The 22,445-nt window shown below is 36.3% G+C and overlaps 2 protein-coding genes across 2 annotated transcripts; one reads left to right on the top strand and one right to left on the bottom strand.

The window, feature by feature from the left end:
• Positions 1–542: 542 nt before the first annotated feature.
• LOC133331371 (GPN-loop GTPase 3) lies at positions 543–22,355 on the bottom strand. The gene is made up of 3 exons (XM_061539769.1): positions 22,277–22,355; positions 21,533–22,212; positions 543–714 (listed from the first exon to the last, which is right to left on the bottom strand). Exons 1-3 carry the CDS (start codon positions 22,319–22,321, stop codon positions 543–545), a joined length of 897 nt encoding a protein of 298 aa, XP_061395753.1. The 5' UTR covers positions 22,322–22,355.
• On the top strand, positions 18,127–19,309 carry LOC133331380 (glutathione S-transferase 1-1). The gene is made up of 3 exons (XM_061539778.1): positions 18,127–18,215; positions 18,536–18,677; positions 18,747–19,309. The coding sequence occupies exons 2-3, from the start codon at positions 18,543–18,545 to the stop codon at positions 19,305–19,307; spliced, it is 696 nt and encodes a 231-aa protein (XP_061395762.1). The 5' UTR covers positions 18,127–18,215; positions 18,536–18,542; the 3' UTR covers positions 19,308–19,309.
• Positions 22,356–22,445: the final 90 nt, after the last annotated feature.

The raw sequence follows: 22,445 nt of genomic DNA on the forward strand, positions 1-22,445 counted from the left end.
TAGCTTGCAGGCTGATTTAGAAAAGTCAAAGTTATTCTTAAGTTTCCATACGAGCTTATCATGATCAATAGAATTGAATGCCTTAGACAAATCTAATGATACCAAAACACTTAATTTGTCCTCATTAATGAATTCACGGATAGAATCAGTCATTTTAAGAAGCAAATGAGTGGTGTTGTAACCCTGACGGAAAGCATATTGAGTATCACAAATTCTAGATGAATACTCCATAACCTTTGACAGTGCTGGTAAAATTGATATAGGTCTGAGATCACCTGGTACATTAACCGAACAGCATTTAGGTAGTGGTACCACTCGATCAGTTTTGCAACATAGGGGAAAAGTAGACGCAGTTAATATAGCATTTACCAAGTCCAAGATGATCTCAGATATATAGGGGAAAACGATTTTAATAAATGTAATGGGGATTCCATCAACTCCTATTGATTTAGACTTCACCCTACATAAAGCATCTAAAAGTTCGGATTCACAGTTTTAACAATTTGTTTTCAGTGTTTTTTTTTTTTTGTTTTTCTTTTTTTCTACATATCAAAGATATTTTTACAATTGTCTTCATCACCTTCCTCAGGTGGATCAAAATCATGAACCTTGACATCAGCATCTTCTCCATATTGGATGACATTGTCGATTTGCAGAAGCAAATCCTGTATACTTTCTTCATCGTCCACATTCATGGGTACAAAGCGAACTAAGCTGTAAAAAAGAAAAAACGGAATAGACATCAATTTAAATTAAAAAAATTAATCAATCTAAATTAATTCAAAATCAAAATTTTTTCCATCTATAAAATTTTAATCAAAAAGGGTTCTTTAGACTTCCGACCGGCGAGGATTTTTTTAAAATTCATTTTTGGGGCCTATAACCAGGCTAAGATTTTTTCAAATTAATTTTAGGGGTCTTCTTCCATGTTTGGGTTTTTTAAAAATTTTTAATTTTAAATAGGGAAAATCCTTGTTCTTATATTATTTTTCTCCCATTTTTGCCCAATTATTCTTTTCCATACCTAGCTTTTTAATGCAATGCCCAGTAGTGGGTATTTTACACTATTTTCCACATATTTCCCTTTTCTAGATATTTATTTAAATACAGTAATTTAATTTAACGAACAGCAAAACAATCCCCACACAAAAAAAGTAAACAAAAAATAGTGTTGCCAACTCAAAATAATAAATAAGAGAAACATTACCTTTGCCAGCTGTTTTTCCCCATTTTCTTTTTCCCTGCTCATTCACGACAGTCAATGCCCACAAAACATGACCAGTTTTGTTGCTAAAAAAATACCACTACAATGAAGTAAGGGGATTTTTACAATACCAAAAACCCGTTGACATATAACCATCTCTTTCTGACACACGTAGGTTAAAGGCAATGCAGTAAAGCAAACAAACGACAACATTTAGAGAATCACCAGCAGCAAATGCAGAGAAAGAAAATATCAAAAAATACTACAAAAGGCAGAAAAACATTTTGTAGATGATAAACCGAAAAAACGGGGGCAAACTCGTCAACATTTTTTTGGTAAAAAAAAAAACATTTAAAATTATTTGGAATTATATTAAAAAATGTTTAAAATATATTTAATCAGGTGTGTGAAAAAAACTGCAAGCAAAGAATTAAAGAGAGCCTAAAAAATTCCCCCCACACTTGGAGAACAAATTTGTAAAAAAAAATCCCCAGGAAAGCTGGCCAAATGGAATCCCCTAAATTGGAAATGGTGAGATCTGTCCAGGGCAAGGATATGTTATTAATAGATGGCTATATTTATCACTATGAAGATCGTAACATTAAAACATATCGTTGGGTTTGTTCCCGCCGCAAAGATAAGACACCATGTCGTGTGAGGATCCATACCAGATTGATAGATGAATGGGATTTAACGCGCCACAAATTGGAAAAGATGTTTGGTGAACATCCGCATGGTCCGGCCGATGAGAGTACCATAATACGGGCAAGGGAAAAGAAACGTCAGGCCGATGCTGAGGGTCTGCCCTGTACCTTGAGCAAGAGGTCAAGAGGTCAAATGCAAAAGGGAGGTGGAGGAGGAGGGGGTAACGATTCGGGGACCAAGAAAAATAAACCCTTAACGGATGATAATAATGATGCAGCGGAGGAGGAGGATGATAATTCCAGTGTTGATGGCAACATTGAAATGGATAGCAGTTTTGAGTTAATGCCCAAACCAAAACCCCTCGCCGACAAAGCCGTTTTGATGTTGAAAACGACCAAGGGTTACCACATGATTGCCGTGGAGGGCTGTGTCTATCGCCTGGACGGCAAATCCATGTTGAGCTGTACCTATCGTTGGAAATGTTTTCGTTCCAATGATTTGCAATGTTCGGCCCGGATTTACACCGAGTGTTTGGCCAGCGGCATGCATCGCTACAAACCCTTCAGGGTGGAGGAGAATAAACACAATCACCAGCCATATTCAGAGGCGAAAATTGATGCCCTCATACGAAGGAATAATATCAATATCATACAAATACCGGCCAAGATAAAAATGAGATATAGTACACGTCAGGAAAAATATATGGCCACGGCAGCAATGTATCGTTTTGTCAAGGATCCACGGGAGGTGTTGAAAAGTCCCGTGGGCGAAAATGATGTAAAATTGTTCTCCTTTTTGCCCTCCTCTAGGGGCAAACGTGTTTTGGTAATGGACAACATGATCTATCATTTTGTTTCTCGAGGAGTGCGTAGTGGTCACATTTACTGGACCTGTCCATTTCACCGTAGTAAAAATACACGATGCAATTATCGCTTAACAACCGAGGGTGAGGGGGAACAAATACAAATTATCAAGGTATCGGGAGAACATAGCCATACCGTGGATCATAGACGTCAAATTGAGACGAGATTAAGAATGGAAAATTTGTGGGGAAACACAACGGCAATTGGCAAACTATTTGAATTGGAAGGTGAAAATGATAGCGATGCTGATGATTCGTTTGGTCTCGATGACAATCCCTTGTATCAATCTTCGGATGAGGAAGAAGCTGGTCGTGATGCTGGTGGTGGTGAACTTGATTCCACCACTATTGACATATCCGAATTTAAAAAAGTAAAACAAGAAACAACCACAATGGAGGAGGAAGAAATTCGTGAGGATGTCATTGATGCCAAGGAGGTAAAGGCGGAATATAAAGATGAAATGGATCTATTTTATGATACCATTGAATATGTTGATGAAATGGAAAGGGTGCACAATAATAGCTCCTCACAATACCAGCAAAGTGGGTTTTCCGCCGGAGAGGAGGAAGACGAAGATGATGATGTGAAGGAGGAGGAATGTGAAGCACAAAATCACATACCACTACCCAAGACTAATGGGGGAAGAATTAAACGTAAAACCAAACGTTCCATGGATTATGAGCAGAATGATGCCAACGAAGAAGATGATAATAGTTTGAAAGTTGTATATTTAAGTAATTCTCATTCACATCCCATATCCGACAATGATATTAAGAAGCGTCTCTTTAATGAATTTTCAAAATCAACAAATTATTCATTGAAACCCAAAGATATTATGGAGAAATCGTTGACAGAATTGAATCCGGAATATGCTGAAATGTTGATGGGGAAGAACACAACCTCCAGTACTCCGGTGAAATATGAAAAGTAAGTAAATCAAGAAAGAGTGGAGAGAGAATACTTTCTGCACTCCACGGACTTCTAGGTCTTCAATAAGAAGTACCTTCACTTTTTTTTTTTTTGAAGTTTATTTAAGAATGCTATTGGGTCTCCTTTAAAGGAAATTGTGTCCAAAGATCATATTAATTTGGAAACACAATTATTTAAGATTTTTGGAAGGTATGCATTTATTGCAAAGGAGAAATGGTCTGTATAGCGGCCCGTCAGGACTTTATAAAGATCAAATGATCTGAATTAAGTTCCACCAGATATTTACAAAGTCCAATTTGTTGTATAGAGAGCTCCAGAACCAGGATAAAGACCAAATGGACTGTAGAGGCCGGCCCCCTAAGATGTTTGTAAGAGTCAATTGGTCTGTATAGTCCCAATTGGACTGTATAGGGATCCCTCAGGTCCTTATTAAGACTAATTGGTCGGTATAGAAACCTCTCAAAGCTCTAATTGATCTTTATGGAAATTCCTTAGGACTTTATAAGACCATTTGGTCAGTATTGAGGCCCCTTAGCCCTTTGTAAGGACCTTTTGGTCTGCATAGATAGAAAATAAAAACTGGTCGTAAAAAGGTTCCTCAGGTCTTTATACAGACCAATTTGTCTGTATATAGGCACCTCAGGCCTTTATGAAGGTTTATGGTCTATATATATCAACGATTTTTGAAGACATATTGTTATGTATGAAGGCCTTTCAGTTTTTCCTAAGGACCAATCCTCAGGTCTTTATACAGACCAATTTGTCTGTATATAGGCACCTAGGCCTTTATGAAGGTTTATAAAATAAATAAATATAGGGACCACAAAGATTTCTATGAAGACATATTGTTACGTATGAAGGCCTTTCAGTTTTTTCTAAGGACCAATTGGCCGGCATAGATATCTGTGTAAATAACCTCCAGTGGGTCGATTGAGTAACTTATAGCGATCCGACAATCGACAATTTTGTCTTCCCATAAAATCGTTTGCAGTAACGAAAATGTTATTCTGTAAAAATGTAGACAAATTGTCGATAAACTTTCAAAAAGCTTTTAATTTGGAACATTTTGAAAACAAAATACATACAAATTCAGAACAAAACAAGGCAGGTTCAATATTGAAAAATATTTGTCGATAAGTTAACTTCGAATATTTTGGTGTTGTTTATTAACAACATTTGTATGTCGATTCAGTAACTTATGACGATCCGACAATCGACAATTTTGTCTACACATAAAATCGTTTGCAGTAACGAACATGTTATTCTGTAAAAATGTAGACAATTTGTCGATAAACTTTCAAAAAGCTTTTAATTTTGAACATTTTGAAAACAAAATACATACAAATTCAGAACAAAACAAGGCATGTTCAATATTGAAAAATATTTGTCGATAAGTTAATCGAAAAGTTTATTAACAACAATTGTTGTTAAAAACTGTTATAGAATTGAAATATTGTTTATTTTGTCGGATTTGAGAATTGTTTTAAATTGATACAACATTTGGTCTGTTCTCGTACAGCAAGAATCTACTATTATTTACTACAACGAATTTTCCTTTTAACAACATTTTTAACAATTGTTGTTAAAAACAGTTATTGAATTGAAATATTGTTTATTTTGTCGCTATAATATTTTATCGATTTGAGAATTGTTTAAATTTGATAGTGAATCGACCCACAGGTCTGTATAGACTTCTAGGTATTTATAGATACCCTCCAGTGGGTCGATTCAGTAACTTATAACGATCCGACAATCGACAATTTTGTCTACACATAAAATCGTTTGCAGTAACGAACATGTTATTCTGTAAAAATGTAGACAAATTGTCGATAAACTTTCAAAAAGCTTTTAATTTGGAACATTTTGAAAAAAAAACATACATACAAATTTTGAACAAAACAAGGCATGTTCAATATTGAAGAATATTCTAAAAGTTCGGATTCATCCACGCAACGAAACGAGAAAGATGTATCAAATTCCGTAAAGCTTTCTATATCAATGGTAGAAACATCAGGACTTGAAGGTGTACTAGAGAAAAATTCATTTATCATATTCACATCCATATCAATATGCCCGTGATCATTGCCAACGCATCCAGAACCCTTTAATATTCTCCATAACCCACGAGAATCCATTCCTCTATATAGCCTTGAGAAGTGGTATCTTCTTTCCCGGCGAATGATAGCATTGGCTCTATTGCGGTATTTACAATATATCCGCCAATTATCTTCTGATCGATTGTTTTGAAAAGACCAAAAAGCTAAATCCCTTAACGACCTGGCAAATCTTACATCTCTAGAATACATCCATGGATCAAACGAACATTTAATTTGTTTTTTAACAATAGGAACAAATGAAAAAAGGGAATCCAAAAGAGAACATATAGAAGCACATTTAGAATCCACATCAATATTTCCAAAAAGCATGTCAGGTTCAACGGTTCCAAGAAACGCACACAAACCATTCCAATCAATGCTATTATAGTCCCTGTATTCAATGAAATCAGGTAAAAATAAGATGTTATTGCAAGCGATGCAAAAATAAAAGCATGGTCTGATATAGCAGGAGACTGAATCTGATCTGAGTAAGCTACCATAGAAGGATCGCTGATTAGCATATAGTCAATTAAAGACGTAGAACGGCTACCGAGGTCAAAATGTGAGGGTCTGGAGTTATGAACAATGTTCAAATTTAATCGAGTGCATAGGGCGCGAAACAAATTTGCCTTATTAGAGTTGAACAAGTCGCAGTTAAAGTCGCCAAGAATAACAATGTCTCTGTACTCTGCCAAAAAATCACAATGGAGGCTTTCGAACAAATCAATATCACCCGAAGGCAAATAAGCAACACCAAAAATAACTTTCATACTCTGAAACTGTAACTCTACAAACAATGATTCACAATGGTAAACTGACGTTTTAAAAATAACTTTAAATTTAAGACTCTTAGATAAATATATCACTACACCACCACCTTTGCTTTGCATCTGACGATCAGCACGGCAGAAGTTGTAGCCCGGAATAGAAACCGCAGAGTCTAGAATCTCAGGAGCAAGCCATTTGTCCTACTATGTTCATGAGATTAAAAAATTGTTTCATTTTTTCTTCTAGACCCAATATAAAACTCTATGCTGCCAGCAGTGGACCACCATGTTTGGCTGTACGTATGTGTTTAAAGGCCTTGGAATTGCAATATGAATTGAAAAATGTTGATTACTTCGCCTCCGAACATTTGAGCGAGGAATTTGGCAAGGTAAGGAAAAGAATAATGTATAAAAAAATGAAATGAAATCTAAAAAGCCCTCCTCCTCTTCCTCTCTACTGCAGATAAATCCGCAAAAAGAAATTCCCGTACTTCAAGATGATGACTTCTGCCTATCCGAGAGTATTGCCATTATGCAATATTTATGTGAAAAATATGCCAACCATACAAATCTCTATCCCAAGGAAGCCAAAGATCGAGCATTGGTTATGCATCGTTTATGTTTTAATATGTCCTATTACTATGCGAGCATTTCCGCTTATTGTACAAAACCCTTAATCTACGATTATCCACGTAATGAAATGGCTAAGGAAAAAGTTGAAAATGCTTTACATGTATTTGAAACATATTTGAAGAGATTGGGTACTAAGTATGCAGCTGGTAGTAGAATGACAATTGCTGATATGGCTTTAATTTCTTCTACGCTATGTTTGGAGGCGATTGCTTATGATTTTTCTAAATATCCATTAATCAACCAATGGTATGAAACATTTAAGCGAGAATATCCGAATTTGTGGGAAATTGCCCAATTGGGAATGCAAGAAATACGCGAGATGGAACATAATCCACCAGATTTATCACAAATGCATCATACATTAAAAAAATCATAAGGTTGAAAATGGTTTTTTTGGTTGGATTTTGTTTGTTTGTATATAATAAGCATGTATTTGAAAATTTAATTAAAAACATTGAAAATGTTTGGTAAATATAAAATCTATTTTTTATGAAAAAAAAATTAAAAAAATAAATGATTCTAAAGTACTTTTTTATAGATGGACTCTGGTGAAATGTGAAAGAAGCGTGTAAGTAAATTAAATAGGGAGAAAGATCATGGGGGTATGATGTTTTTTGGTCCAAAGACGAACTTAAACTTCCCAAAAAACTTAATAGCAATATTTGCTACACAATTAGATCCGATTATACTAAACTACAGCCAGTTCGTTAGGAAAAAATGACCAAAATATGGGGCTATACCAAAATATGGACTGATCCAAATTTCCTAGACGAGACGTCTAAGCCGAAACCAGCAAATATAGTTTTGTCACCCGCACCAAAATCGAGGTAGGTGGAAATAAAATCACTTGAGTTTGTAAAAATCCCCTGTCAAGTTTTTGCATCTTTCCGTGTAAGATTATTTTGTCTTAATTCTTGGATTAAATTTCCAAGCGCGTCGGTCGTGTGCGCATCTCATTCAATTTAAAAGGCCATATTCCGAGATGTTGTCTTCTACTTGATCTTTTCAACGGATTCGTGGCATTCCCCTTCTGTGTGAACCTTTATATACAGCCTTATTCTGGATATTTGCTAGGGAGATATCTCGCATGTAAAAAATTTTCGCTTTCACATTCTCGCCTTATTCTGAATGAATGGGGAGATGCAAAAAATGCGAGATGCAGATTTGAGTTTTCGAAAATGGTGGTTGAAAAAAAGATTCGTGTTGCCATATCGTAAATTAAGTTGCAATGTGTGTGGCCATATTGTAATTTAAGTTGCAATGTGTGTTGCCCCATTGTAATTTAATTGTGTAACATTTTTCAATATATTATTTATTGATTTTTGTTATTAAAAATTGTTACTTTTTATTGTTATTTACACTATATAGCAATACAAATGTGAAATATCAAGAATCCGCTGTATAAATGCTTTGTAATTAAAAGAAAATAAATTAAAGTTTGAAAATATGGCAACCTACAATATGGCATGTGAAACAGCTGTTCATTGTTTTGATGCAATTTGGTGCAACAACTACAACAAGATTATAAATAAAAGAACATTTTTATGATGACAAAAACACAACGAATAATGGAAAGAAATCTGCGATTGAATTAATTAATTCAATTTATTATTTCACTACATAATTGTGTGCCTTTTTATTTAATTTCGATATTTATTTCCCCAGATTATTAAAGTGACATGTTATGTTATGATTACGATAATTTAAAAAAATATTTTTTGTTCTTTCATAATTTTTATTTAAGTTTTTCACTGTTAAGCGGCTCATCAGGCAAATTTGGTTTTTCCATAATTTTTAATTTTTTTTTTTTTTTTTTTTTTTTTTGAGAGACAGACCCTCACCCAAAATGTCAGTATTTCGCCTCCAAACTGCATCAAACTCGACTTAAATATTCCGTATTACCTTCATATATTCCTTGGCAATACTTGGATCAGCAGGCATCGTTATCAATAGGATTTCCAATGGCATTTTATTGGTTGTTTTCCAGTTAAAAGTGTGCTTACTATCATTTATAATATTCTAAATCGTCATACAATAAGTATTGTGTAAATATTTTTCATAAAAATAGTAATTACTTATGTCTTTGTAGTCAACTCCCCTTAAATTTATTAGCGAAAAATTTCGCACAAAATTTCCTACTCCCTGTAATCCAGAATACCTAATTTTTCCCCAAAGCGGATTTTTTCGCTTTCGAACTTCATTCAGAATAAGGCGAAAGCGAGAATGCGAAAAAATTCACACAAAAATGTTGTTCAGAATAAGACGAAGGAAAAGAGCGAGTAAATTCACGTGGAATTGACATCCAGAATAAGGCTGATAATTTTTGATTTTTGAGCTGGGACATCTTCATCCATTTTCACAACATGATCTAAAGAACGTAGTCGCTGCAGCTCGATACGTTATAGCTCATGGTTCATTCGACGACGATATTCACCGTCGACGCAGATCGGTCCATAGATCTTCCGTATAATTTTTCTCTCAAACACTCTAAGAGCTGCCTCATCTGCTTGCGCAAGTACCCATGCTTTAGATCCATGCAACAGCTCGGATAATATCAGCATCTAGTAGAGTGTGAGTTTGGTCTGGCTAGAGGTGGTCTTTGCTTTTGAGTTGCTTACTCAGACCATAGTAGCATCTGTTGGCCAACACTATTTTCCTACGGATTTCAAATTCGTTTAAAGGTGGCTCTTCGTGGCAATTCGTTTAAAGGTAGCTCTTACCGCTCGAAATGTTCGACCAATTATGCCAATGTCGTTGGCGTAGGCGAGTAACATATGTTGTTTGGTGTACAGAGTGTCATTCCTGTTCACATTTGCATCTCGTATGACCTTTTCCAGCAGGATATTAAATAGGTCACACGTTAAACTGTCACCTTGTCTGAATCCTCGTTCGGTATTGAAGGGCTCCGAGAGGTCCTTTTCGACTTTAAATGCTGACCTTGTGTCATTTAATGTTATTCTGCATACCCGTATTAATTGCCGAATGCAGACGTGGCTTTAAACACCGCTGAACGAATAGGGTTGACGAATGCGGCGTTATAGTCGACGAATAGGTGGAATGTATCGATGTGTTTTTCGATAGTCTTTGTCAGGATCTGACGCAGGGTGAAAATAATAAATGGTCCAATAATTTCACTGACCATTGGCTTCAGTCGTTCACACAGTTGGCACATATCGTCTTGTCTCCTTTTTTTGTGCACGGGACACAGGATGTTGAGGTTTCCAATTATTGGGCATGCATTCCTCTAACCGAATTGTACTAATCAGATGGTGCATGCTCCTGACCAGCATCTGACCACCGATCTTGAATAGTTCGGTTGGTAATCCATCGGCACCTGCTGCTTTATTGTTCTTCAGCCGATTAATCGCTACTCTACTAACCTCATCTTGGCTAGGTGGTATACACTCTATACCGTTATCTCTAATTGGTTCTGGGATATCTTTTTCGCCGGCCTATTTGATACCAGAAGCTTTTCATGGTATAAAAACATCCATCTCTAAGACACAATTAAATCATAAATATTGCCTTATTCACTTTCATTTAATATTTCTTACTCTTTTCTAATTAGGGGACACCAAGAAATAAAATATTCTGTCTAATTATCATTATTTAATTTAAAAAAATTCAAAAATTTGTCAATTTTATTTAAATTTGTCAAAAAGAATCAACAACCTACAACAAAAAGGTTATGTTGCCACACGTTTAACATTTAGTTGCCGGCAACCGTTCTCAACAACAGCTGAGTTGCCATCTCACAAATGTCATGATTGGTCGGACGGCAGCAGTAAAGGGGAAAATTATTGACCATATTGTACATAGATGTATACAAACCTACAAACATTTGTAGAATATCAATAAGAAAGCTGTGCACTTATCCGTCTCTTTCTAACACGCACAATGTTAAGGAGACGAGGAAAATGTCAACAAATAAAAGAAAAAGAATACCAAAAAAGCAAAACATCCATTATTGAACAAAATTTTCATCAAAAACGACCAATGTGGAAAAGATTATTAAACAATTGTGAAGAAAAGTAATAAATAATAATTAAATTATTTATTTATTTAAAGAATTGTGAATTATGCAATATAATTGTGAAAGAAAACTAAGAATACTGTGAATAAATAACACCCAAATGCAGATAACCAAATAATTTGGTCAAAAAAAGGGAAACATTTTTGGTGTGCGTGTGCTTAATTGGCCCGAAATAATTCGGTACCAAAATAAAAACACTGAAAACACAATTTTGGCCAATTATTTGTAAATAATAAATTTCGAACAAAACAAAATCCCCAAAATGGAAAGCCCAAATTTGGAAATGTTGCGTTCCGTTAGGGGCAGGGATATGCTGCTAGTGGCAGGTTACCTTTACCACTATGATGAGTTGACCAAAAACTCATATCGTTGGGTGTGCTCCCATCGTAATCGTAGCCATTGTCATGTTCGTATTCATACCAATTTAATTGAACCATGGGATTTGACCAGACACAAATTGGAAAGGACATTGGGTGAACATAATCATGGTCCGGCGGAACCAAGAGAAATTAATCGGGCAAGAGAAAAGAAAAGAGAGGCAGATGAAAAGGGCCTGCCATGTACACTGGATGCTGTGAAGCGGAAGAAAAAAACGAAAGTGGAAGATGATGGTCAGGAGCAGGATAGTGACGATGCTGATGGTTCCATTGAGGAAAGTGCTGTGGAAAAAAGTGTTTCTTTGGCAGAGAAAAATAAATCACAGTCGGCGGCAGATGGAGGAGGAGGAGGCGGCTCAGGTGCCGGTTCTTCTTCCGATGGCCAGAAAAAAGTCCTCATGCTCAAGACAGCCAAAGGCTGCCACATGATTGCTGTACAGGGCTGTGTCTATCGTTTGGATGGCAAATCCCTGGTCAGTAGCACCTATCGTTGGAAATGTTTTCGTTTTAAGGATCTTCAGTGTACCGGACGGGTCTACACTGAGTGTCTGACAAATGGCCTACATCGTTATAAGGCATTTCGGGAGGAGGAAAACAAACATAATCATGCTCCCTACAATAAGACACAATTGGCGGTACTAATCAAAAGGAATACCATCGAGATAATACGAGGTAAAGATGAGATCAATGCCATACCGGTGGGAAGCAATAAATCGATGGATCGAAAAATTGAAAAATCAAAGGCTCCGGAAGAAACTGATTATGAAGGAGAGGAGGAGGGGGAAGAAACCTCTCCTCCCACCAAAAAACCTCGAATTGTTGGACGTCAAGAACGCATTGAGGCCATATCGGCATTATATCGCTATGTCAAGGACCCGCAGATGGTATTAAAAACTCCCCGTGATGCAGATGGAGTGAAATTCTTCTCCTATTTACCCTCGCAACAGGGAAAATTAATGCTAATTGTGGAAAATATGCTTTTCTATTTCCACTCCAAACTAAATCGCAAAGATTGTATCTATTGGATATGTTCGGATCGCAAGGAAAAATCTTTAAATTGCACCTGTCGTATAACCACCGAACAGAATGGAGATAATATACGAATTATTAGGGTATCGGGTGAGCATAATCATCAGGATGATCATCGTGATAAAATTGAAAAGAAATTGAAAATGAACGTGTCGCTCAAGGGGGAATTGGAGAAAAGATCGTTGGCATTTGGTAAGTATGGGAAGGAGGAGGATGTGGGGGATGACGATGATGATGATGATGACTATTTTGGTGACAAACATGATTCATCAAGGGATGAATTGAATGCCTTGATTAATCGAATAATAGAAGAAGATCCCATGGAGACCACAATGCCACCTAATGAACAAAAATTTGTACCCAAAATGGAAGACAGTAAAGCGTTCAAACCTGTACGTCAAATAAAGGGTGGTCGTAAAGCCCTGGCGGAAGCCACTGCGGCCCGTTATCGTTTTGTCAAAAACCCCCGAGAGGTTCTAAAAAACCCCCCTAATGCTGAAATAAAACTTTTTTCCATTCTACCTTCTCAGCAGGGTAGGAAGGTGCTGATTTTGGAAAAATTCATCTACTATCTACACTCAAAGGGTGGACGCAATGAATCCATTTATTGGACATGTTTGAATCGCAAGGATAAACACATTAATTGTAATGCCCGTTTGATTACGAAAAATGTTGGTGGAGGAGGAGATCAAATGCAAATTATAAAGGTGACGGGAGAGCATGCCCATAGCTTTGATCATTTGCGGCAAATTGAAAAGAAACTGAAAATGAATATCAACATTAAAAATGAAAATGATAGCTACTACAATGAGGACGATGATGATGATGACGACGACGAGGATGATGCGGATGGTAATGATTATAACCGATATGATGATCATTTTGGAAACGATAATGAAGAGCCTGATAAAAAAGGAAATACGTCGGAATTCCTGTGCTTGAATTATATTAAAAAAGAAAACACCTATGAAATTCCAGAGGTCATTAGAGAAACAACGACAACCACTACAGCGGCACCAATTAAGTATGAAATGGATCCTCTATTGGGTACAACAGAACATGTAGAACTGGGTACAATAGAACACAATGATTTTTTGGCCGAACATTCCGAAGATGAAGATCAAAATTATATACCATTACCCAAGGAAAGAAAGGAAAAGAAGAGAATTCAAATTAAAACTCAGCAATATTCCGCTGAGGAAGATAATAATGACAACGACGACGAAGAGGAGGAGGAGGAGACCATATACGAAGATGATGATGAAGATAAAGATTATGTTGTCTCCAAGAAACAAATATCAACATTTGCAAAAGATAACCCCAATAACATGGATTTGAGTAAAACTTTCAAATTGCGTTCCGCCAAGGGTGGCGTTGTCCTCTGTGTTGATGGCTATGTTTATAATTTAAAAAGTTCTGCTGCCGCCAAACGCAGTTATTGGGCTTGTATTAAGGCAAAACATGGCTCCTTGAAATGTCCAGCCCGAGTCACCACCATAAAAACAGCGGATGAGAAAAAAATCAAAGTTATTCGTGCAACCAATGCCCATAATCACGATGTGTGTGAAGCGGAAATTAAGAAGAGATTATATAATGAATTTTCCAAGTTGTCGGATATGAAGAAATCATTGAGACCGAAAGATATACTCGATAAATCGCTGGATGAATTGAATCCGGAAATTGCAAATATGTTTATGGGTAGCAGCCAAAGCAACAGCAGCAGAATTACAAGGAAGTCAGTGAAAAGCATGCAAGTATAAAAATATTTTTTTAAAATTCCGTAAATGTGTTACTAGTCCTTGAAAAAAAATATATGTATATTTTATATCGACGTCTTTTGATAGCCCTTGAAAAATATTCTAAAAAGCTTCTTCGTTGTCCTTGAAATGTTAGTTATAAAAATCTGCACTTGTTGCTAGCCTCTTTAAAAATATAAATATTTGTGAAAAAAAAATCCCCAAAAAAAATTAAAGATAGCCCGGAATTTGGAAATGTTGAGATCCGTTATGTTAAGGGATATGCTCTTCTTTGCAGGATTCCATTACTATCATGATGGGATGACCAAAAACTCATATCGTTGGGTTTGTTCCCATCGCAATCGTAGTCATTATCATGTGCGGATTCATACCAATTTAATTGAACCATGAAATTTGATCCGTCACAAATTGGAAAGGACATTGAGTGCATTTCATACATTATGTCCAATACAGTCAAAAGATCTATGTGCTCTAGGATAACAGAGAATTAATAGAAGTCCACATATTGGTGCGCTAGGAGCCCGTTGATAGAATTTTATTAAATTTATATATTTTTTATTCTGAAGAGTATGAAAAAGTTCGTACCGCCTAAACTTATTCTCATTTTCAGCTTTTAATTTAAATACTGGAAATTCTCATTTATAAAATGTTTTGAAAAGCACAGGTGTGCAGCAAACATGTATTTAAATTATTTTTTTTTTCAAGACATTATGTCGGTGGAGAATAATGACATCATAAGATAAATGGAAGTTATACTATGTTTATTATAGTGTATATAAGTCGCCTAATGGCTTTACTACATCAACTTCAAATCACCAAAATGGGACGGAACAGTTAATGGAAATGACGCTATAAAATGCTCCTTATTTTAAAATTGTTCTCCTAAGAAATATTTTGTCTTTTGGGAACTCGATATGCCAAATTACAGATCCTTCGGTCGGGTTATAGTTCTAGGAATTTTAAAGTACCTGTATTTAAAAAAAATCCGCCAGTAGAGCTTTTTGTTGGTGGCTATTGATCTGAAACATTCCACTAGGAGGTTTGTAATTCCCTGAGAGCCATAAATATTCCTATACATGCGACTTAACATTGCATTTTTAATATTAAATATTCCACGGGGGTCAGGAAGACATATTTTATAGGAAACTCCACATAGATCTTGTCCACAAGGTCTATGTCATATTTTTTTGGATGGAAATGGTGGAGTGGAGCCAATATAAGGTCGTACAGATGGACGACTGCGATCCAGTGTAGCTATTTAGCGCAAGCTCGTCAGCTATTTCCTTTCCATCTATTCCACTATGTTTTGTCGCAGAGCACTTTTACAGTCCGAAACTGTTTTCGAATTTTATAGTGCATGATTTAAGGACTACCTGACTATCGATATATATAGTCACCGATCCTATATTATCAGCAGCAAGTATTTGAACTATTTCAGTCGCTTTCGTAATTGATAGGATATCTGCCTGAGAACCGTTACATAGATCGTTAAATTTATGTGAGCTATTTATAGCTAATTCCTTGCAATAACACCTGCACCAGTACCTTCCTCAATATTCGAATCGTATGTATATATCGACAGACCAGCCAGTGGTGAGGATCCACTTGCCCAGGATCCCCTGTTATTAATATTTATTCAAATGACATCAAAGTCAATATGGAAGGATTGTAACCACTGATGTGATTGTTCCTATCTAAAAAGTCTTAACGGTCTTAAAGTTCCTATCAATCTGTCAAAACATCTAGTCTTAGGTCGGTTGCCCATGCAAAATTTCCTTGCCAATGGAATAGACGTGATGTCTATCGTTCATCATTTACATGAAATCGCTATATATCTAACAGATAACAGACCACTACAGATCTGCTTCGATCTTATCTGATTGCCTTAAAAAACTGCACGTCATGTAATTTACTCAATGAACGAGAATAGTAGACTTTCAGATATCCAAATATGTGGGAATAAGGGAAGACCATTATTCAGGAATCCAAGTATAAGAAAAGAGCTTCGGGTATGTATAACAGAAGACCTTCAGGTAATATCTATAAGGGATGAGACCTGAAGCTCTATATACAACAGAAGACCTTCAACTACCTTCAGATCTCCTATACGAAAATACATACAAGTGCTATTAGACCTTCTAGGTCGTCTATTTAGACCTGTAAGACTCCATCTATAAGACAGGACCTTCACTCAGGTATCCTAGTATAAGATGTGCTTCAGGTCTTTATAAGAAAAGTAATTCAGATCTATATCTATAACAGAAGACCTTCTGGTATTCATCTATAAGAAAATACTTTCTGATCTCTTATGCGATAATACATACAAGAGCTAATATACCTTCTTTTAGACCTTCAGGTCTCCATCTATAAAAGAATACCATCAGAACTCTAAGTTAGGTTAGATTAGGTTTGGGGATGCGCAGTCACTAATGTGGCAGCAGCACTTTGAGACCAACTAGTCTATTGTGATCATCCATGAAAAATATGGAGAGATCTGTAGGGAAGAGGAAAGTGAGGAAAAGAGATAAAAAATTATGAAGCTAAGAAAGAAGGAAGTATGAGGATGTAGGTAGTTTCGATAGTAATTCGGGCAGAAGACATATTACGTCCTACGGATGCACTCTTCCAACCACTTATGGTTTCTACTGATGCTGTAGATTAAAGTAGGTTCCATAGTTGAATAGAAGCTTAAACACGGTGGAAAGTGAGCAGCGAATAGTCTGTGTCGTATGTAGGCCACGACTGGACAGCGACACAAGCGACACAAGAGCTCAATTGTCTTCGTCCCCTCCTCGTCAACACAGAGTATGCAGTAGTCTGTAACATCATGGTTCCAATTACTGGTAAAGGCCCTGGTATTGCAATGACTCCTATCATTATTCTGATAGGTTCAACAGTGAGTCGGCCACAGAGATCTTGACACATTGACATCTAGGTTCATTGGCTCGTTCGTCGAAGAACACATCAAAGTTCCGAAAACGGTGACAGATGGGTGGTCATCGATTGCGAGATCTGTAAATTGAGATCCGCGTCTAGCTAATTCATCTGATTTTTCATTGCCCGTGATGTCACAGTGTCCTCGTACCCAACACAACCGATAGCTATAAACAAGTGTTTCCAAAACTGCTCTAAACTCGAGGTTGACCTCAGATTTGATGTTGAAGGATTTGATGGCTTTATGAGCCGCCTGACTATCCACAAAGGAATCTTTTTAAAAGAAAATACTTTCAGATCTCCAAACCGATAACACTATAAATACTTTCTGCTTTTCTTCTATATGTGAAGAAAACACCTTGCTTGACTTTCTGCTTCAATCCACCTATGGAATACATACGGATTTTACCAGATTTTCTACATATATAAAAATCTAGTCCAAAGCCCCCAAATGATTCTACACACAACAACATATATTTAATAATATATAAATTATGGACTCAGAACCCACGTATCCCAAAAAAATTCTCATTAATGTAGTAACTTAGCCAATGAGGCCAATGACAAATTCTTAACTAATGCCTATATGAAATATTTTAGGTACACAAATATAAGAGATCAGATCTATGGCTAAAAAATCAAAACAGTATTTCAAAACAATTTTTTACAAAGAAGGGTATACAAATTTCGAGCTGACCCCTTACCTAATATCAATTTTTATTATTTATTATTAACTATGCTACTCGAATAATCGCCGAAGAGCAAGTTTTTTTTTTATCCAAAAACAAAAAAGCTTTCACACAAAAAGCTAGCTTTAATGATGATGGCTAGCTGACTGGCTAGCTCTCTAGCGAACCAGCCAACACAACTTGTTTTCTCAAATGCACAAATCATTAAACATTCCATCAGCAAATAGTTCAGACGTCGTTGTACAAAGAAAGCGAAAGGTAAAAAAATTATAAAAATAAAGACAAATGGGTGATTGTGTGTGTGTGGGTTTGTGATGACAAGTGGGCTGCTGGCTGTCTGGCTATTTTGTGCATCGTTGGCCAAAAAAAGAAAATCTTAATGGAAAATATTTTTAAACCCATATTTAAAATATTAAAAAAAACATATAGGGAAATGAAATAATCTATCCTCTAAATAACCCTGATAGTTAGTAATTAAAAATTAGATCATAATTGAGAAAACCGGTTACATGCCATAGGCTTTACGTTGCCCTTGGCAATCATTATTTAATATTACTTTCTGTTTTTTCTCCATCTAGACGCAATATGAAACTCTATGCTGTATCTGATGGCCCACCATCTTTGGCTGTACGCATGTGCTTGAAGGCCCTGGAAATACCCTATGAATTGCACAATGTAGACTATATTGCCTCGGAACATTTGTCGGAGGAATATGCCAAGGTAAGGAAAAAAATTCAAATAAACATTTGAAAAATAAATTAATACCAAAATGTTCCTCTTTCATTGCAGTTAAATCCCCAAAAAGAAATTCCCGTCTTGGATGATGATGGTTTCCATCTATCGGAAAGTATTGCCATCATGCAATATCTGTGTGATAAATATGCTGGCGATTCTCCACTTTATCCCAAGGAACCCAAACAGCGAGCGTTAGTTAATCATCGTTTGTGTTTCAATATGGCTTTCTATTATTCCAGCATTGGGGCGTACAGTATGGCACCGATATTCTTTGATTATCAACGTACCGAAATGGGCAAAAAGAAAGTCGAAAATGCTCTACAAGTTTTCGAAACTTATTTACAAAAGCTGGGTACAAAATATGCGGCTGGTGATAATTTAACAATTGCCGATTTCGCCTTGGTCTCAGCCACTCTATGTTTGGAAGGCATTGCTTATGATTTTTCCAAATATCAATTGGTCAGCAAATGGTATCAAACATTCAAACAAGAATATCCACAATTGTGGGAAATCGCCAATGGTGGTATGCAAGAGATTACCGAATTTGAACATAATCCACCAGATTTGTCGCACATGAATCATCCATTCCATCCAACAAGAAAATCAAAGGCATAAAATATTTTGTTTAGACATTAAATTAAGAATAGAAAGTTATTGAAAAAACATTAAAAATATTTTGAATCTGTGTATTAAAAATAAATAATTTTTATTATTCTAAATAAAATAAAAATTATTGTCTTATTTGTAATGACATTGAAATTGTGTTAAAAAAGAGAATTATGGCCAAGGGCCTTCTTTGACTCTTCATTAAAAAGCAGACCATAGAGATTTTTAAATGAGATCAGACAAAATGATTCCACATATACAAAAATAAGACCCAGTAATATTCATTTATCAAGAAGTCCATGAGGTATTCTTTATATAAGGAAGACCATACGGTCTTCTTTATAGAAAAGGCCAAGGCCTTCTATATACAAAAAGTAGACAAGGAGGCTCTTCTTTATAAAAAGGAGACAAGGACGAAATTTTTATGAAAAGACAATGTGGTGGAGGATGTCTTCTTTATGAAAAGAGGACGATGAGGACTTTTGTATTAAAAAAAGAATACCAATAGGATTTTTTCATAAGAAGAAAATCAGATACATTTAAAGAAAGAAGAACACAACGCCTTCTTTATTAAAAGAAGACCATGAGGTCATCTTCATAAAAAATAGCACGAGGAATTCTGAATAAAAAGAAGACCACAATGACTTCTTGGACATAAGGGTCCCACGAATTTTTTTCTGTAGAAAAAACTTGGACCTAAGGGTCTCAGGAATTTTTTTCTGTAGAAAAAACTTGGACCTAAGGGTCTCACGAATTTTTTCTATAGAAAAAAAGTAGACAAGGAGGCTCTTCTTTATAAAAAGTAGACAAGGACGAAATTTTTATGAAAAGACAATGTGGTGGAGGAGGTCCTCTTTATGAAAAGAGGACTATGAAAAAACTTGGACCAGAGGTCCGACGAATTTTTTTCTATAGAAAAAACTTGGACCAGAGGTCCGACGAATTTTTTTCTATAGAAAAAATTTGGACCAGAGGTCCGACGAATTTTTTTCTATAGAAAAAACTTGGACCAGAGGTCCGACGAATTTTTTTCTATAGAAAAAACTTGGACCAGAGGTCCGACGAATTTTTTTCTATAGAAAAAACTTGGACCAGAGGTCCGACGAATTTTTTTCTATAGAAAAAATTTGGACCAGAGGTCCGACGAATTTTTTTCTATAGAAAAAACTTGGACCAGAGGTCCGACGAATTTTTTTCTATAGAAAAAACTTGGACCAGAGGTCCGACGAATTTTTTTCTATAGGTCCGACGAAAAAACTTGGACCAGAGGTCCGACGAATTTTTTTCTATAGAAAAAACTTGGACCAGAGGTCCGACGAATTTTTTTCTATAGAAAAAACTTGGACCAGAGGTCCGACGAATTTTTTTCTATAGAAAAAACTTGGACCAGAGGTCCGACGAATTTTTTTCTATAGAAAAAACTTGGACCAGAGGTCCGACGAATTTTTTTCTATAGAAAAAACTTGGACCAGAGGTCCGACGAATTTTTTTCTATAGAAAAAACTTGGACCAGAGGTCCGACGAATTTTTTTCTATAGAAAAAACTTGGACCAGAGGTCCGACGAATTTTTTTCTATAGAAAAAACTTGGACCAGAGGTCCGACGAATTTTTTTCTATAGAAAAAACTTGGACCAGAGGTCCGACGAATTTTTTTCTATAGAAAAAACTTGGACCAGAGGTCCGACGAATTTTTTTCTATAGAAAAAACTTGGACCAGAGGTCTCACGAAATTTTTTTTTATAGAAAAAACTTGGACAGAGGTTGGAAAAAACTTGGACCAGAGGTCCGACGAATTTTTTTCTATAGAAAAAACTTGGACCAGAGGTCCGACGAATTTTTTTCTATAGAAAAAACTTGGACCTTACAATATCTGTGATGACCGGAGGTTATAGAATATCAGAATGGTAGATGTTGAACAGTTCCGGACAAACAACCCCCATATTGGTGAATTACCCGTTTCACGTTACAGGTCGTCGACTTTCTGTTTCTGAATTCCACATATGACTGGCATCCATAGTTTAATTATCCAACGTTTCAAACACGGTCGAAGGTTGATACATCCATCGTCGGTCTTCTTGAACCCCTTACTGGGTGGCTGAGAAGACATGCTATTTTCTATAAGGTAACTCTTTGGATTTCTTAGGATCTTCTTCTTTTTAAAATGCATTCTGTTTGAGAATGTATTCCCATTTTGCTTTCAATGCTAATATTTAATCTTATTCTACACACTCACCTAAAATCCTCTATCAGACTACCAATTGCCGCTGACAGCTTACGATGTTGCCGCCCCCATGCTGATTCCTCGGTGACATCACCCAACAGCGCCCTGGGATCTGGATCTAAATATTTATCCAACTGTTTTTTCGCACCCTTGCTGAGCAAATCCATTTTTGTCAGGACATTAACGTGAGGCATTTCCAAATTTGCCATTACACTTAGGGCGGCCATGGTGCCCGATAGAAATTTGGCACCATCTATCATAAACTGGGAATCGACTAGAAATACCGTGCAAATACGAAAATTCCACGACTCCAGCAGCTGGACCAATTGTTTGCCCATATTTAGATGAGTGAATAGTTCAATTTGTCCCGGCATATCGAAAAGGATATAATCATCATCCGGTTCACCGCCCAACTCATCAGCAGCATCTTCATCATCATCGCCACCACCACCACACAACTGATTTTTTAACCAATCTTGATTTTCGATCAGGAATTCCAAACAAAACACCAAACCACCATTCGGACCGAAATGCAGCTCTTCATCGTCCATGGCATCATCCAGCTGTATTAGGTCACGTATATCCACCAGAGGTTGATAATCAAAATGTTCCGCGGCGGGATCTAGATTGACAACTTCAATAACACGTTTGGAATCTTGTGCATGCCGTTGCATGAATGAACAGTAAGTGGACTGTGGGAGAGGGAGGGAAAATAAATGAATTTAGTTATGGTTATTCCAGAATAAGGTTGTCTACTTTGCCACTTCCTGCTGGACCTATCACCACCTGAGCGTAGCGCATTGTTATTGGTTGTTCCTCGCCGATTTGGATTTGGACGGTTTTAATGTGACATTAGTGCCGCAAATGGTTCACGAAGAATATTCATAGCAAAGAACCAAGGGAACTAGTTGAAGGTTTTGCAAAA

Source organism: Musca vetustissima, unplaced genomic scaffold (assembly GCF_032173495.1).
Source record: "Musca vetustissima isolate MV318-11 ecotype Yass unplaced genomic scaffold, APGP_CSIRO_Mvet_v1 utg4927, whole genome shotgun sequence".
Lineage (NCBI taxonomy): Eukaryota > Metazoa > Arthropoda > Insecta > Diptera > Muscidae > Musca > Musca vetustissima.